This window comes from Oryzias melastigma, linkage group LG23 (assembly GCF_002922805.2).
Source record: "Oryzias melastigma strain HK-1 linkage group LG23, ASM292280v2, whole genome shotgun sequence".
Lineage (NCBI taxonomy): Eukaryota > Metazoa > Chordata > Actinopteri > Beloniformes > Adrianichthyidae > Oryzias > Oryzias melastigma.
Genome location: NC_050534.1, coordinates 33136 through 50746, shown reverse-complemented (window position 1 = coordinate 50746; position 17611 = coordinate 33136). Strand labels below are relative to the sequence as shown.

General features: G+C 42.0%; 1 protein-coding gene across 2 annotated transcripts; it reads right to left on the bottom strand.

The window, feature by feature from the left end:
* Positions 1 to 17184, bottom strand: slc38a4 (solute carrier family 38 member 4). Of its 2 annotated transcripts, none has more exons than XM_024294634.2 (16): positions 16887 to 17184; positions 13390 to 13619; positions 13139 to 13226; positions 11934 to 12052; positions 11433 to 11506; positions 11269 to 11361; positions 11112 to 11193; positions 10963 to 11045; positions 8910 to 8968; positions 6239 to 6388; positions 5702 to 5781; positions 3370 to 3470; positions 3173 to 3297; positions 432 to 576; positions 210 to 307; positions 1 to 131 (listed from the first exon to the last, which is right to left on the bottom strand). In XM_024294634.2, exons 2-16 carry the CDS (start codon positions 13500 to 13502, stop codon positions 27 to 29), a joined length of 1515 nt encoding a protein of 504 aa, XP_024150402.1. In that variant the 5' UTR covers positions 13503 to 13619; positions 16887 to 17184; the 3' UTR covers positions 1 to 26. The 2 variants fall into 2 exon arrangements, with proteins under 2 accessions (XP_024150402.1, XP_024150403.1); XM_024294635.2 differs by having other exon boundaries at positions 11934 to 12049; positions 16887 to 17182.
* Positions 17185 to 17611: the final 427 nt, after the last annotated feature.

The following is a 17611-nucleotide window of genomic DNA, read 5'->3' as shown; positions in this document are numbered from 1 at the left end:
AAAGGTGTGCGGGGGCGGGGCCAGGTTTAGTGATGGTTGTCAGAGCCTGGCGGGTTGTGGATCCAGTCGAGAATAATGAGCGACAAACTGCCGATCATAAAGAAAATCCCCATGACCAGGAAGACGGTGGCCTGCGGAAACAGAAGAGACTTAGCGTCTGCAGGTTCACAGCACCGACCTGTGGGAGGAGCTAAAAAAGGGGAACTCACTCCGATCTTCTGCGTGGAATGCATCGGCAATGACTTCACCAGGCGGAGGTAGAAGGCGGCGGGAAGGATGAAGATGAGCATGGTGGCAGCAGAAGCCCCTGAAATGACCAGAACGGTTCAACCACAATCTGAACACCACCAACACTTCACAGTAAACCTCAACTTGAGTTTGAAATACTCGACGTTTTATTCTGAGGTTATTGCAGCACCAGCTAGACTGACCGATGAAGCCGAAGATGTCCCTGATGTTGGGGACGCAGATGACCAGCGTGTTGTTGAAGGCCAGGATGCCGATGGCTAAGAGCATGTGGCGAATCCAGCTGAAGTCCCGCCCACTGCAGAGCAGCATGTTGATGGAGGAGCGGATCTGAGCAGAGAGAGGATCCTGTTAAATTTCCACTTTGATTCAAGCAAACTCTAACAGGAAGGAGACAAACAGTCCGACTGTTTCTGGTTTGTAAACCTGAAGCCGTGTTTCAAACTTGGTTCTTCAGTGTGTCACGTTTACTGCGCTGCAGTGAAGCAGAGCGGCGGGCTCTAGCCTTCACTGGGTGAAAGGTTAAAGGTGTGAGCAGAGCGGCGGAGCTGGGGGTTATCAGGCCACACACAGGAGACTTACAGCAGCCGCTGCCATTCAGGAAGGCTGGGGATTATCTCCCACAGTGCAATGCAGCCATGAGGTTGCATCAGCCACTATTGAAAGAGGGCGGGGTTTGACAGCGGGGGGTGGGGAGGTGAGTCATAAGTAGTTTCTGTTCACACTGAGACTCCTTCAACTGTACAGGGAATAGAACCTGCAGCAGATCTGTGAAGGTGACAGACAGGAAGTGGATTTCAACATCTATAAATGTGGTCCCAGTGTTTAAAGAGGAAACTAAAAGTCACCTAAAATGACTTCTAACACGCTCAAAAGTTGGACCCACCCCCACCCTGTTTGACAGCAATGGTAGATCTGGAAAACTAGAGTCTCTGTGCTGAATTTCTCCGTCAGGCAGCAAACCAAGAACCTGCTGTAAAGAATTTAGAGCAGGAATATTAACACACCTGCGCAGACATGCACACACGCAGCCACAAACAAACACACACGCAGACAACACTTATTCACGCAGACGCAGCCACAAGCGAACACTTACACATATGCACACACAGACATGGACACACACACCAATGCAGATCCACTCACACATACAGATGAAATCAAATGGAAATGCACACACACACACTGACAGGCAGACAAACACATGCAGGCATAAGCATTCTCACATACACAAACTCACACATGCATGCTCAAACACACAGATGTATACAGACACACTTGCATGCAGACACATTCCCACTTATCAGCAGATGCAGCCACAAAAAGACACAAATGCAGATCCAATCACACACAGTTGTATTCCCTCAAACTCTTAGATGCCTGAAAACCATCTTTAGAAATGAACATTTAACAGTCAGAGTGTTTGTGGTGAGAGAACCTGGAGCTGAAAGAGGATTTTGAAGGAGACTTGTAGAATCTGCTCCAGAAAGCTGCAGCTGTTCCTGTGTTTTCATGAATCATTCCTCCACAGTTCTATCTCAGAACCATCCTTTCTCTGGTGTTTGGTTTTTTTCTGCACAAAAACACCGACACACTGAGGCAGTGGTTCTCATTCGGTGCGCTGATGTAGGAGGTGTTAATAAGATCAAACGCAGCCCCCTCCCGTGGTCTGGACTTCCGGCTGGAGCCTGAGAACCGGGACATGTCTGACTCCACATAAAGCCCCCCCATTATGAGCAGAATCCCAGCAAAGCCCCCCACGGTCCGGCCCCTTCCAACCGCCGTGCCCCGTGTGACTCGGGCCTGTACTGTACCGGGCCTGTTCTCTCCCACAGGAGGTGAGGACAGACACGGCTCACCTTCATCTGACGATTAAGAAGACGGCGCCGCGACTCAAAGGTCACATGGAAACCCAGAGACGCTGTCGGCAGCTCTGCTGAATTTACTGAGTTAATGAGTTCATTAAACCTCCTAACTCTGCACATCGATGCTGCATTACTGCTCCACAGCAACCGAACATGCTGACTCACAGGAGGGATCTCCAGAACCAGCACCATAAAGCTCCAGTCAGTAATGGAAGGTCCAGCTCGTACTCTAGACATATTTAGTCCACTCCTCATCAGTATGAGCCGGATTTGAACAAAGTCAGGACTGTCCCACACAGATATGAAGCTACCAAAAGATTCCTCTGAGAACAGAACTTTAATAACCCCCACCACTGTTTGTTTCTTTAATTTCTCTGCCCTGGGGGAGAGTTTTTAGACCAGATATGTTGAGGAATGCTGAACCCCCCCGTCTGCTCTGAGGAAGCAGTCGGGGTGTTTTTCCACTCGGTAAACTCCCACTGCAGAGGTGTTGTAACAGTGGGGGGTTGATCCTCCTCTGCAGTGTTCGTGTCTGCATGTCTGCATGACGGCGCAGATGTCTGAGAGGTCATTGTGCTGCATCATTCTCTCTCAGCGGTTTCCAGCAGACCGGGAAGGCAGCGGCTCTGCTGCCCCCCGGTGGCCGCTCGCCGTACATGCAGGAGAGACAGCTGCTCGTCATTAAGCTGCTCGATGTGGAGAGCTAAAAACAGAACCTCCACTGCCGTCCTGGAGTCAGATAAGGGACAGGCTAAAATTATCCTGCAGCCATAAAAGGAGAAGCAGCAGGAATGTTTGGAGGACGAGGTGAGCGGACATCACCTTTGACTCTGCAGGAGGACTCAGAGGTGTGAGGACACAAAGTGCAGCTCAGACTGAACAGAAGCTCCTTTCTCACAAAGTAGAAGGAAAAACCCTGCCTGCGAGCGGGACGGCGCAGCGCAGCCGTAATGTTGGGTTTACGAGGGAGGGACGTGTTTGTGTCCCTGAAGAACCAGGTGCTCTGACGCAAATCCAATTAACCCGCCTGTGAGGTCAGAGAGAGCGCACGGTGTACTCACAGGAAACAGCACGATGGGCACGGTCAGCGTGACGGCGGTCAGAACGGCGAGGCGCACCAGCAGCAGCAAGGTGTCAAATTTGTAGACCTTGGTGAAGGTGTGGAGCAGCTCTGCTTCCACTCTACCTGTGGGGCACAGAAAGGTGAACATTAGGAGGGGGAGGCGTCCCGCGGGTGGAGGGGGCCGGCGTTTCCTACCGTAGAAGGTGAGGTAGCCGAACAGCGCCGACAGCATGTACATGATGAGCATGGCCAAGATGGACAGGTTGGAGACGTTCTGCATTTTCCGGCGGCTGCGACTGTTTTTGGGAAAAAAACTCAAATGAAAATGCTGCAAACCGACTCCAGAACTCACGTCTGTCACTGGAACCGATTCTACGGCTTTTTGAAACCAAAGCTTTCTCTGAAATATGAAAGTCTTCCTGCAAACGTCAAATACTTTAAAAGAAAGTAAACCCTCCTCAGATGTATTCACTTTTTATGTTTTTTTAAAAGAAGACTAAACATGCTTTAATTACTTTAAACCTGCACAGTTCTTTAACTGTTTTAATGTTTTATCTTTGTTTATTATCTGGTGTTTTTACAGTTTTTATGCAATTTATATTTTTTATCTGGAATTGTTTTCACATTTTTAGCTGTTTTTTTAATTGTTCTTTGAACTTCTACTGTGCGGCTCCTTGTTTGACCGAGGTCATTTGAAGGCACCATACAAATCTAATAAAGTGAAACTTTAGGCTAAAGTTCCCACCATCTTTCAGTCTATTGTGAAAGAATTCCCAGTGGGTTTTAATCATGATTACTGCGGCGTAAAATACAGGCTTTTTACCATCTGCTGAAATACAAGTTTGAGCTTAACTTTCTTTAAAGTTGACGTCCACCATCATAGGAAGGTGCTGCCAAACACTCAGTATCATGTGGACAAAGATAGTTAACACATTTGTTTGGCTTGTAAACAGTTTATTAATATGGCCTTTTTAAACTATGGTCTTTAGTTGGTAATGAATCTTACCAAATACGTTAATAATCCTTATTTGGTTGTTATGCTTATAAATGTCTTACAAACATAAAAAAATGTTTGTTATTGTGTTAATAAAGCTCGTCATGGAATCTTATTATAAAGTGTTACTGAAAAATGCTATGAAAACAACCATTGTCCTCTTTTTTGGAGGGGGGGGCATGGGGAGCTTATTAGGAAAATTCTAACAACACTAGAATGTTGTTTTTGTTGATCAAATTTTTTATTTGGTTTATTCAGAATAAAAGAAGCAAAAGACACACATATTACAAATTACTGCGATGCTTCTCATCCTGGACCTCCACATGATTGAAAGATATTTGAGAAGTGATTTGACAGTTGTTTCATCTAAACTTAACTTAAAGGATCCAATTTCAAATATTGATCAGATTTATTACTTTAACTATGTGTGCATTTTAAGTAGAATATTTGCACCCAGACAGCTTCAGCCCACTGAGAAAGATTATGGCTTCACTTCCCCCTGATGGACATGACTGACATCTGTGTCAAACATTTACAGACTTTATTTAGTCTCTTTCTAGTTTTGTAATAAAGGAAACACTACGTTTTTAAAATAACGACTTTTTCATTTCTGATGAAATTAGCCTTGATCCACACTTATGGGCTCAACCAATCAAAGGTGCTCAGCTCTTAACCCCTTAATGTCTGTTGTCTAAAATTTACAACAAACCAAATTAGCTATAAAATTACCCAAATGTAGCATTTACTGAAAAGCAGAAACACAAGTGAATATCTTTTTTCGTAGCTTGGAGTTATGGGATCAAAGCCTCCACGTCTATGTTCCTGTTAACCTTTAAACTTCTGCAGCTACAACTGACACACAAGACAGAATCAAGCAGAAACACACACAGACAAGGACAAACTCAGACAAACAATGAGGAAAATAAGTATTTGAACACCCCGAGATCGAAAACATGGAGGGATCTGACATTTTCATTTAAGGTGCACGTCCACGTGTGAGAGACGTAAAAAAAAAAATCTGGAAATGACATTAATCATTGATTTTTATGTTATTGTTTGAACCACCTCTAAATAGTCACATCCACTTGTTATCCTACATTAGAAGCATCATGCTACGGGGTGTTCTTCTGCACACCACCGTAGCATAAAATCTTTACCGTGTGGTAACTTTTAAACTGTAGCTCGTAAACACGATAATTTCAGTAGATTGTGAAGGAGAAAAGCGTGCGCCGGTTTTCTCCTTCACAATCTACTGAAATTATCGTGCTTACTGTTTAAAAGTTACCGTAAATCAAAGAACATAAACACTGGAGCTCTAGAGGAGATCTGTGAGGGGAAGTGGGCCAAAATCCCTCCTGCTGCAGAGAAGAACTACAGGAAACATTTGACCTGCAAACAAAGGCTACGGAACCAAAAATTAACATTGATTCTCTCAGGTGTTCAAATACTTATTTGGAGCATTAAAAACAAATATATTTTTAACAAACTTTAAAGTTAGATAATGGTTGTTTTATACATCCTAGAATAACCTACTCTTTCAGCTCGCTGTAGATGGGCAAGACCTCAGGGTGGCAGACAAACGCAAAGGCCAAGATGGGAACAGTGTATGCCGTCTGTGGAAGAATCACAAAGATTGTCAATGCGCTGAAGATGTTGAAGTTACATAAACCAACAGCGGGTTGTGCAATGGGCCTGGATGCGAGGCAGACACAGGAGAGGCTTTCTTTGACCGAGTGCTGTAATTGAGGGTCAGTGCTCTTTTTTATGAGGCGCTGAGAGCACACTTCTCCTCAGCAACAGCGTGAGTCACCGCAGCATGAATACGCTTTTGTCTGCAGCGGGTTTAAAAACGTCAGCTGGCGTCTTTATCCAGCTCTATAATGAAGGTCAGATGTAAATCTGTAAATCCACGGGCACACAAGCACAAAAAGCAGCAAACACGCCCAGATGGGTCCACCTTTCCCAAACATGACTCAGCGAATCCTCTGGGCTTCAGCCCTCTTCACATTCAGTCTGATGAAGTGGAACCAGAGTCAAATCAGAGCTTTGGTTGCTGGTTCTCCATCTCACCTGTGAGTTGAAGACAAAGTATTTGGGCGTGCACATGTCATCGTCGTCGTCGTCGGTGAAGTTGTGGAGGTGGGAGATGTTGATGCTGTGGTTTGCCTTGTCGTGGAGGAAGGGAAGAGGGCAGGGCAGCTGGGTCTTCTTGTAGATCACCTGGAAGAACACAGAGGTCAGGACGGATGTCCATCGTGTGTGTGACGTCTCACAGCTCCAGCAGGAGCAGAAACTTTACACAACCAGGTCTTGTTGAGGTCGCCACACAGATGAGCAGTTACACAAACACCAGAGCTGACAGACTGCTCAGCTCTGATCTGCAGCCTTCCGGGGACAAACACGCCTAAGCAGCCAAACAATCCACTGACGGGAAAGGTCAAAGGTCAAATGAGGAGCAAAAGAAAGTCAGTGGAGATCCTTTACATCACATGTGTCAAAGTCACGGCCCGGGGGCCGGATCCGGCCCTCAGGGTAATTCCATCCGGCCCTCCCGATCATTTTACTTTATTATTAATGACCCGATGTTATCTCGAGTTTATTTCTAACTTGTATAAACTTGACAAAATATATTTTTATGGAGAGTAAAATATTGAAAGTTGTTTAAGTTGATTTATTCTGGAATAATATTCCTCCTTTTTATCATTCATAATTATGTTAAAAAGTTACAGTTTTAAAGTTTTAAATGGACATTCTGCTAGCTTTATGGATTATTTTGTCATTTACTACGATTCCAGCTAATTGATGCTAGCTATTTTGGCTAATTAGGCTCATTTTAAATGTTTTTTTAGACTGTTTGTTGTTAAGCTAATATTTATATACCGTTTTTGCTCATTTATGCTTTCATTTTTTTAGGCTATTTTCATGTTTAGCCATTTCTTCAGCTACATGCCAGCCGTTTTTTGGTAACCTAAGGTTTTTGTTTTCATTTTTTAGGCAAACTTGGGATTTAGCTAATATTTTAGCTGGCTATCAGCTTCAGGGATTTCAGCCATCAGCTACAATGTTTTTAGTCTTCAATTTCAGCATCTTCAGCAGCCAAATTCAGCTTACCGTTTCAGCACTAGCATTATAGCAGGTAATGCTATACGTTACAAGTCACTGTTATCACTTCAACCACATATTCTGTATCAAAATCCAAGTGGATACAGTACAAGGTTTCCTTTAAACACTTTCAGCATATTTTTTTTTTTTAATATATCCAACCAATAATTCATAATTACGTTAAAAAGTTTCGGTTTTAAAGTTTTGGATTTTGGCCCCCAATGTGCGATTGAGTTTGACACCCCTGTTCTATATGAACATTAAAGTCGTCCTATGAACATTTTTTTATTTTTAAAAACGTTCCTCGTAGTGTTGTAACCCTTCTGCTCTCCTAGGCTTGTTTACATTAGAAGTGGGGTCATCAGAACCCCACTAGACCGTGAGCTGAACTTTTTTTCCAATGATTGTCTTTATCTTTCGTTATCTTTACTGGTGTCCAATGACATGAAGTCCTGTCCACCTTTGTTAGGGAAGGACTAACACCTCAATGTAAGGGCGGGGTCATCTGGACCCCATAAGAGAGCACAAGGGTTAATTAAGTTTATGAAGTTTTTAATCAAAATCGCAAAAAAGGGTCCATTTACTGTGACTCCACCCACCTGTATAAATACTGCTGCTATAGTTGTCAACATAGTTTCACACAATGCACATCACTTTCTCCGATATGCATCATTGGGGAGAAAAAAACAACAAAATTTGGCATGGTGAAACAAAATCGTTGATAATAGTGACCCAGTGTTGTGAAACTGTTGGCGGTGAGATGACGGTGGGCTGTGAGTCTGTGGATGGAACATGCGTGAGTGAAGCTCATCTGTAAACTGTTGCACACGTTCATGAATGCACAACTGGTTTTAAGGCCCATTTACTGGGTGTAAATAAAAAATGACGCAGTCCAATTGTAGAAATGTATATCACTAATTACCATTAAAACTAAAAACACTTAATTTGACATGAAATAAACATGTTTAGTTACTCAGGTCCTGTCTAATAATTTAAAACAAGATAAAACAGACAAAAGTATGCAATGTTTTCATGGTCATGGTTGTGAAGTTCTTAGAAATATTGATGGTATTTTGCTCTGATGTACCCAATCCTATTACTGTAGGTATGACATAACACATGATGCAGTCATTTTGGTTTAAACAGACACAGGTGAAAAACTATTTCAACTTTGGCATGTTTTTCTTGTGCAATATTGCAATGAAAGCACTTTGAGTTCATTTTAAAATATGTTTAAAAAATACTTTGTTTGCCGTTTGAATTTTTTTTATAGAAACATTAAAAATGTTTTTGTATTTTTGTTGTCTAGTTTAAACTTTAAAAATAACTCAAAATAAAAAAATACTTTTGATGTTCTTCTAAAAAATGTATAAAATGAAAATATGCACCTGATTCAAATGTGTTCACATCCGTTAAATTGGGTCTTGTTTGAGTCAAAACATATTTTAATATAGAAACTAAGTTTAAGCCAGATGGCTCCATAATACCTGATGAAAACCAGGTTAAATTAGAATTTAGGCCACAAATGAATTCATGAAGCTTTTTTAGCTGATAAATTCAGGAACTTCACAAAAATAAATAAAAACAAACTGTTGACACATTTGAAACACAACTGTGTTTAGATCCTACTTAGACATACCGCTCCGAGGAAGAAGACCATGCAGGTGAGGGACAGCCCGCTGGTGTAGCCCAGGTAACCTGCAGACACATTCAGAACATCTTTGTTACAGTTCAGGTTTTTGTTGGAAATGAGCAGCAGCTTTATTTCATCACAGTGAAGCCCCCTCCCCAGTCTCTGTCACACTGACATAATCAGACCCCCCAGGATGATTTCTATTTGAAGAGCTGGGTCACATTTCCTGCAGGACATTTCCAAGAACACTGAAGGCGATTTCAACTCTGATCGAGGTTTTTATGTGTCAGGAATCAAATCTGATGTGACATAAATAGAAGAAACACACTGTGTGTGTGGTGGTGGTGGTGGTGGTGGGGGGGTTGTTATCAGCAAAAACAGCTACTTTAGCGCCGTTTGTGCATTTTTATTGCTACATGATTTACTCGCTGGGCTCTGGGAGGCGAGCCTGCTTCCAACTGCGCCTCGTAAATCTGCTCAGAGCGGCGCGGCGGGCCACATCTCGAACTGCAGGGTCGTGTTACCGAGAGCTGACTAAGACGCCCCCACTCCCGTATCACATGACTCGCTGTGCAGGGAAGCACGAACACCTGCAAGAATACGAGCTACAGCTGCACAAGAATGGACAAAAAAACAAAACAAACGTGAACGCAACAAAACCAAAAGCTGAAATGTAACTTTAGAAGAAATAAAAAGTTCTGCTAACAGACAACATTAGTGCTCAAAAGTGGCTGAAATCATAACGCGTACATCAAAGCAGAGACTCAGTGTAAGTGAAGAGAATGGAAAATAAATGAATAAAAAAACAAATACTCATCACACCTCTAGCTACATCATTAATATGTTAAGTTAAAGACGGCTTTTTCTCCAGAAGAAAACAGGTGTAGTTATACAAATTGGAACACTTGTTAATATTGACTTGACAGAAATAAAACAATTAACATTCTCTGTCCCATTTGCAGCTCATCTTTCACTCTAAGCTATTAGACAGTTACAGTTTATTCAAATTTAGAGGCTTAAAAGCTGATAGTTCTGAAAAGTATTTTAAAGGGGTCCTACCATGAAAATTCGACTTTTTGAGGTTTTAAATGCATGTTACTGTTCATTTCTCACTATAGAGAACCTCAAAGTGGCATTTTAATCCGTTCATGCATTTTAGATGAATCCTCTAAAAATCTGCACTGTCTACAGAAGCCTCTCCCATACCCACGAAAACGAGCAGGTACACCCAACCGCTCGCTCCAGGAAGAGTCTGCTCTGACAGCTCCGCCCCCAGACTAACAACATTCAATTTCTCCACAGAGCTAGTGATGATCAGCAAAAAAACAATAATTTTAGATGTAGAATACCATATATCTTCCAGTTGTGTCCTTTTTTCAATAAATTCCAGCTCAAATAGGTATCTGTTACTCTAGATGCGGGGTTCCTTTAAGAACCCCTCCCCAGCACAGTTGTGGAGATGTCGAGTGTATTTGTGTTGTGATGGCCAGGGTTACTAATGGCAGATATGTGTCATGTGCATCCATCTTTGAAGAAATGTGGATACCGTTTATTTTTGTGGGAGAAACAAAGACTTTGGGATGAAATGGGCGGCAGGCACATCCAGCAGCAGGTGGACCTTCAGGAATCGAGTCGTTAGGAAAAAACTCACAAAAAAAAACTAATATTTCAGAAGTCATTTGTTTTTTAGTGTTCCAAAGGTAATATATGGATATAGTTCACTCTAAAAGGCTTAAGAAAATCATGGGATGGCCCCTTTAATTTATCATTTTTGAAAGAGTTTCCTAAAGTTGAGAAATTTCCACTTCCTTCCTAAAGTTGAGAAATTTCCACTTCCAGCACCATCTTGCCTGTGACCAGAAGCCCCTCTAATTCTACCCCTTAATGCTGAGGGTCAAGCACAGAGGCCATTTTTAGAGTCTTTGGTGTGACTTGACCGTGGATTTGAACTCTTGACCTTCCACCCTCAGGGTGGACACTCTTCCACAGGGGCACTGAGTACTTTACGATATGAACTGATGCATCAAACTTCCCCCTTCACACACACAGAAAAACTCACCTAGGTTTTTCAGCATGGACAGCGGCAGGATGACCCCGATGGACACGAACACCACCAGGTAGTTTCCGTTCAGGTACCACTCCCTACAAGCACAGCCCAAGGTTACAATCCTGCAGCCTGACACTGACGCGCAACCTTCAGACACTCACCCGGAGTTCTGCTCCAAGCCCATGAAGGCCCGGATCACCTCCGGCAGCTCGTACTTCACAATGAAGAGGTAGCTGGACATGGCTGCACACGGAAAAAACAACTGCTCACAAACCGCACGAGATATTTCTAAAAGAATTCAAATCAATCTCCTCTTACCGCCAATATTCTGCATGATTATAGATCCAAAGGCGGCCATTTTGCCAGGCCAACCAAACGCTCTCTCTCCTAGCGTCTCGTAGATGAGTGAACCTGCCCAGACAGACAGGACGCGTTAACGTGCTGTTCGGAGACGGCGGAGGCTCCGCAGCACAGATACTGACCTCCTTCTTTAGCTGTCACCAGCAGCAGATGCACTGAGTACAAGGAGAGGATGGCCACCGCGATGAGGAGGACTCTGCAGGGAGACATGAAGAAGAGCTTAAAGCACAAACACTTTAACATACGGTCATTTTTAATTGTTAACACGTTAATTCCAATAGATTCTGAAGGAGAAAAGCGGCGTGAAATGGTTCAAAAGTTACAGTACGTTAAAGATTTTGCATTTAGGCATCACCGGTGTTGAAGGGTTAAGCAGAATACACATTTAGTTTGGTGAAAACTCTTCTTTATGAGTCAGTTGGGCTGAAATGAGGTGGATTAGGGGTCATGGTGGGACGTGTAAAACTGATTCCCGCTGGAGCAGGAACGTGCACTGAGAGGTTAAAGATAGTGAGGGGTTAAAGGTCAGAGCTGGAACCTGATCTCCAAGTTACATTTGTTACAGAGAATGCTCCCCATACACTAAAAATAGGAAAACACGCCTCAGTGAAGTGAATACTTACGTAAACAAAACGATGCCCGTGTTGGCCATGGCGTACGACAGGCCCAGGATGCCGCTGCCCATGATGGCGTTGCTCAGGTTGAAGACAGACATGCCGAAGGAGGCGTGGCCAGGATGCTGCTAGGATTAAAGAGGAGTCGTGGAATGAGTGATGCAGCACAACAACCTCTGTGTCAGAAAAGAGTCTGATAATATTCCATAACTCCTCATTTTTCTCAAGTGTCTAAAGTAGTGCAGAAAAAAAAACCAATTATTTTGATATTTGACTAATCAATGAATATTTTAACTGATTAATATACTAGTCGGGTAATGTACCAAGTGGATGTAAAGTGCATATCTTAACCATCATTAGCTTTAAACTAACTACAAATAAAGACAACTACGATGATAGTTTATGAAACTTTTAATGAATCGTGCAGCTTCTGTCCTTCATTATTTTATGTGATTAAAACAAGATTAAAACAAATGAGAGAGAGATCAGGAATATACTTTACATCAAACTCATTTTGACAGGTAACCTTCGACCCTACACCATCCATCAAACTCGTTTTGACAGGTGACCTTTGACCCTACACCTTCCGTCAAACTCATTTTGACCGGTGCCCCGCCCCTAAGACGATGTAACAATTTAACATAAATTTTATATATAGAGTATATAGGGTCAAAGGTCACCTGTCTAAATAAGTTTAAGGGAAAGTATATTCCTGATCTCTCTAATGAGGTCGCCATGAGAAACAAGGAACTATTTTTCACTAAAAATAAAGTTTTGGTCTCACTGGCTCAAATATTAAAAAGTACAGTTTTTGGTTCTGAACGCTCACAACTTAGTGCGACTTTACTACACTCTGATTCCGTATGATAAAGCAACGACTAACCGACTCTTAAATTAGTCGTCAACTCCTTAAATAGCCGATTAGTCAACTAATCGTGGCAGCCCTAGTCTAAAGCAACATTTCTTTAGTTCTGAAACCAGTTTTGACATTGCTATTCATTAAACTTAAAGGAGAACTTTATTAATAAAAGTCTATTGCAATAGATTCATTCCTCTATTGAGAAAATGTTTTATCGCGATATTGTTATGGTTTCATCGCCCAACCATAGTTACAGGAGATGTTTACAGTTTACTTTTGCCTTTGATTTATCTTAAATAACGAGCTAAAAAAACCTTTAAAAGTCTGTTGGCTTTCTGGTTTGACAGAGACTTACGTATTCCTCCTCATATTTCTTCTTCTTCATCATTCCGTTGGACAGGAAGCGGTCACTCTCTCCGTCGTCATTCTCGTTGGGTAACTGGCTGTAAAGATGCAGGACAGGGTGGTGTCAGAGCCGCTTTAGCTTCACCTCACAGCTCAGAATCGACTTCATAAGAGCGGCCGTGCTAATTCACAGTTAGGGGCTTGCAGAGGCCTTAAATCTCTTCATGTGTGCAGAAACAATAAGGATGGGGGGCCGCTGACCTGCTGAGTGTCCCCTTTTCGGAATCAAAGGGCTCGTCCAAGCTTGCAGTGCTGTCATTGTCGGGCTCGGTGGCGACTCTTTTTAACTCCAGGCGCTCTGCCAATCTGGGCATGATGGTGCTTCCAGCAGATGAAGAAGAGTCAGGAAGTGTGGAGGGTTCAGGGTTTCAGGCGTCACAAACGAGTAATGGGACGGGCTTTGTCTTTAACCCAAGCTTTGGAGAAAAGACCTTTAAAAGAACAAAACATTAGGTGTCAGTTTGTGTCCGATTACAGGCAGCAGTATGTTTTGTCTGAGCCCAATAGGCTCCTCCAGAAACCTCCGATCTTCTCAGAAAGCATTATAACCAACTACTGACTGGTTCTTCACGTCTTTGCAGATACTCAATAATCCAACGTCTGTAACTATATCGCTCACATCACAGTAACGCAGCATAAAGACAACCTTCTGGGATGCAATGACCAGTTCTCTGAAATCCAGACTTATTATTCTCTCAACTTAAAAATGTCCTGAACTAGAGAAGGATAAGAGTCAAAAACACACCGTCAGACAGTGTGACGGCCGGCCCTCTCACTGCTACAGAAATGTCTGTGACAGTTCAGCCCAACTTAAGACCAGTCGCCAATGTTGTTTCTATCAACACTGTAGACACAGCAGACCCACAGCCCTCATTCCTCTGTAGCCACAGCTCCATTCTCCTCTGATTACATGGCGTTTATCAGGGTCAGGTTTCTTTACACACGTTTAAACAGCTAACAACAGGTAAAGAGGCGTTTCGTACATATAAATGTGCTACATCTGAAGACTAAATGAAATTAGGCATCAATGTGCATCTTTGGCTTTTTTTAGGAAAATTTGTTGACAAAACGACAACAAGCTTTGATGATCTTTGAAAGACTCGTTTTGACAAAAAACTGTCATAACCGCCATGTTCTCCAGATGCCGTGAAGATTGGCTGATAAAAATAAAATGGTCTACAGCGTTTCTGACAGATGTCTACAGATGAGTTCAGGTAAACTGTTCAGAGATCAGCAGGTGAGTCACAAAGAAGTACACCATGGTTATAGGGGTGAAGACCATCAATCCCAGTAAAGAGCAAAGTGGAATCAACTAAAACAAAAATTGCTTTTTGTCTTCAAGATCGTAAAACTTCGTTGAATTGTAAAAATTATAGGACTCTTCTTTGAAATTGACTATTTTATTTGAAATTTTCATTTTTCTTTCTCTAGGTTCTCACAACCTTCAGTCTTCAACAAGCTAAGGCTTCTATGAAAAATGTACCTCTAAAACAGGAGTGTCAAACTCAATCGGACAGGGCGCGTGCTCGTAAACGGACGGACGGGGGGCATCCCGTTATAGTTCTGGAGTTTAAGTGATGAATTTGATTCTGTCACAAACTTTTCTGAACTTCTTAATGAATGACGCGGATGGACAGATATCAGGTTTATTTAATGTTAAGACCTGAATAACACCCCTACTATCAAGGTAAATCAGCCGATTCTGCTGCAAAGATATATGCAATACTTTGTTAGTAATGTGTGCAAAGCCGATATGACAATCAGTTTCATTTTGCTCCAGAATCTGCTACGTTAACTTTGTAAACAGTTGAAGAGTTATGGTAAGAGCACGTGTTATTTAGGGTTAGCTGTTGACATCTCCGGAGTTACAGAGTTAAATGGTAACATTTGTTTACCAAAGGAAAGTGGACGGGTTAACATGGATGACAAACATTCCTGAACTTTAGAGGGTGAAATGACTAAATAAGCAACTGATTACATAAAATACTGCAGCAAAAATAAAAAATTTACAATATCAGCAGTTATTGGGATGTTATGAATGGGTTTTACAGAACTCTTTCCTGGTTTTAACAATAACCATGCAGACTTTATTTAAAAAACCACAAGTCTGTCAAAAGTTCATGAGAAGACATTTGTCCAAGTTCTGTTAGGTTGTTGTGTTTGCCTCTTTCTCATTCAATCATTGTTACAGTTAATGTTCCAGTGTTTCTTGTTCCTCTGACTGTAACCTATTACACTGGATGGATTTTAGCAGGTTCTGCTTAAGGTTTGGTCCTCATAGTCTCACTTCCCACTGTCCCCAACTTTGATCATGAAAACAGTTTTTATAGAACTGATATTTTTAGATCTAAGAAAGGTTAAAGATCTATTATTTAAAAGGAGAATTCTTACCAATAGAACAAACGGTAACTGTCCAAAAAAAACTCAAAGGAACTTGCTTTTAAAAAACAAAATTGGATTAAATTAAGTTTTGGTTTTTTAGATAAAGATAAATTCTGTATGGAATAATACACATTTTAAAGTCAGCCAACTACTGTAAACCAAATAGTGATTTTATCTTATTGGAATAATCTGTACTTAATTGGATTAAAACAACCTAAACTTAATGAAAACATTTATCATTTTAGTTTTTTGCAATCACTTACAAAAGTGACTATTGAAGAGTTACAAGTGAAGGAAATGTTTCAGCACCATGACATTTTTATAACAGTTCAAAAGAGTGTTTACGCTCAACAAGCCACAATGAATCAACAACAAATTTTCCGTTTAGCAAAAAAAGAACAGAAACTCACTCAGCAGACTTGGACCCCACCCCGACTAGACTGAGACGAGCTGACCCACAGGACCAGATCTTTCAGCCAATATTTGTGTTACTGATAGACGGCCCATTTTTCGTTTGTGCTTCGCCGACAAGTAAACTCTGTCAACATAGATTAAGAGGCTTTCATACGGCATTAAAAAATCATATCACACATGTGAGTACAGCTAATCTCACTCTCTGAAACAGGAGGGTCGCCTACGGCCGCCAAGAGGGCAGACCTGTCTGACTGGATGGTCCGCTGAAAAAACAGAGACATAATTCATGCAAATTCATCTAAACTGGATAGAGCAGATTTAGTTCCTCCATGGAGGATACAGTTGAACTCTACTGCACAAATGCTGGGTGTAGAAAGAATTGAGATGCTTCTCTAAGACTTTCTCCATTTTCCAACTTTGACCACTTTTAAGAAGAGCTTTTTCTGATTTATAAATGCAGAACAAGTACATGCACGCATGGTAGAAACCCAAACACAAAAGGAAATGAAGAACATTTTAAAACTTCTACAGTTTTTCAAGCATTTGACTGAACAAAAACGAACCAATCAATAAGCTTGACTTCTAAATGAACAAAAAACTTCTTATTTTTGCTGGTAAGAATTTTACATTTTAAAGTTAAACAAAAGAAATGTAAAACTGTACAAGTTCCCTATTGCATCAGCCCTCAGTAAAATTCCATTCAGCGGTGCAGGCTGCAAGAAAAAAGGTGTCTTGTGAAAAGGTCAGCTGCATATGAAAACAGCAGCACAAGCCTGCACACTGAAACCACATATCCTCCAAACTGTTCAGTTTCCTTAAAGCTATGCAGCAAATCCCACTGTCACTCAAACACTGCTCGGTAAAAGGAAGAATTCAAGGAAAACCCTTTCTCGTCCACTCACTCAAAACGGTCCTTAAAGTAGTTTTAGAGGCTTCCTTATTTCCAGTAAAACTCCTTATTCTCCTTTTGAAAAGGCGTGTCAAAAAGAAGATGACATGAGTAAAAAGCTCCGAGTCAATTGTAATGTTGGTGAAGAAAGGCCGGGTTTTAAACGCAGTGGGCCGGGCATCAACCAGCCTATGAACTTGTTCTGCTCCTCCTTTTTCATGGTCTTAAGGAGGGTCATCAACCCCCCAACCCTGTCCCCAGCATGTACACCCACACGTCCACACATGTCTGCTTGAAGAGACGAGACCTCACTGTCAATCGATGGCATGTTGCAAAATTGCAAACAGAAGTGTAGAAAAACAGCATTAGTGTGTTTGCAACACACGCAAGTAAAAGTCTCAAAATCCTCCAAACTGACCTGATTTCAAAACAACGATGGGGTCCGTGCATTCATCTATCACACTGTCATCGCCTCTTTTCTACAGGTAGCCTGTTCTGCGCACACCCAGGTGCAGAGGGTGGAGTGGAGGACGTACCGAGAACCGACCAATCATGATCGGAAGATGTCACTGAGCTCAAGGTTATGTTTGTGTCAAAGTGAGGCTTGTTATCTGTGCTAACTTGGCAGACGCTACACAAACCAGCGCAGCATGTGAGGGACGAACTGGCTGCAGCAGCGTCTGACTCATGCAACCAAGTCCTGAGCTGCACGGTTTGCTTTAGGAACGTTTTCAAGGC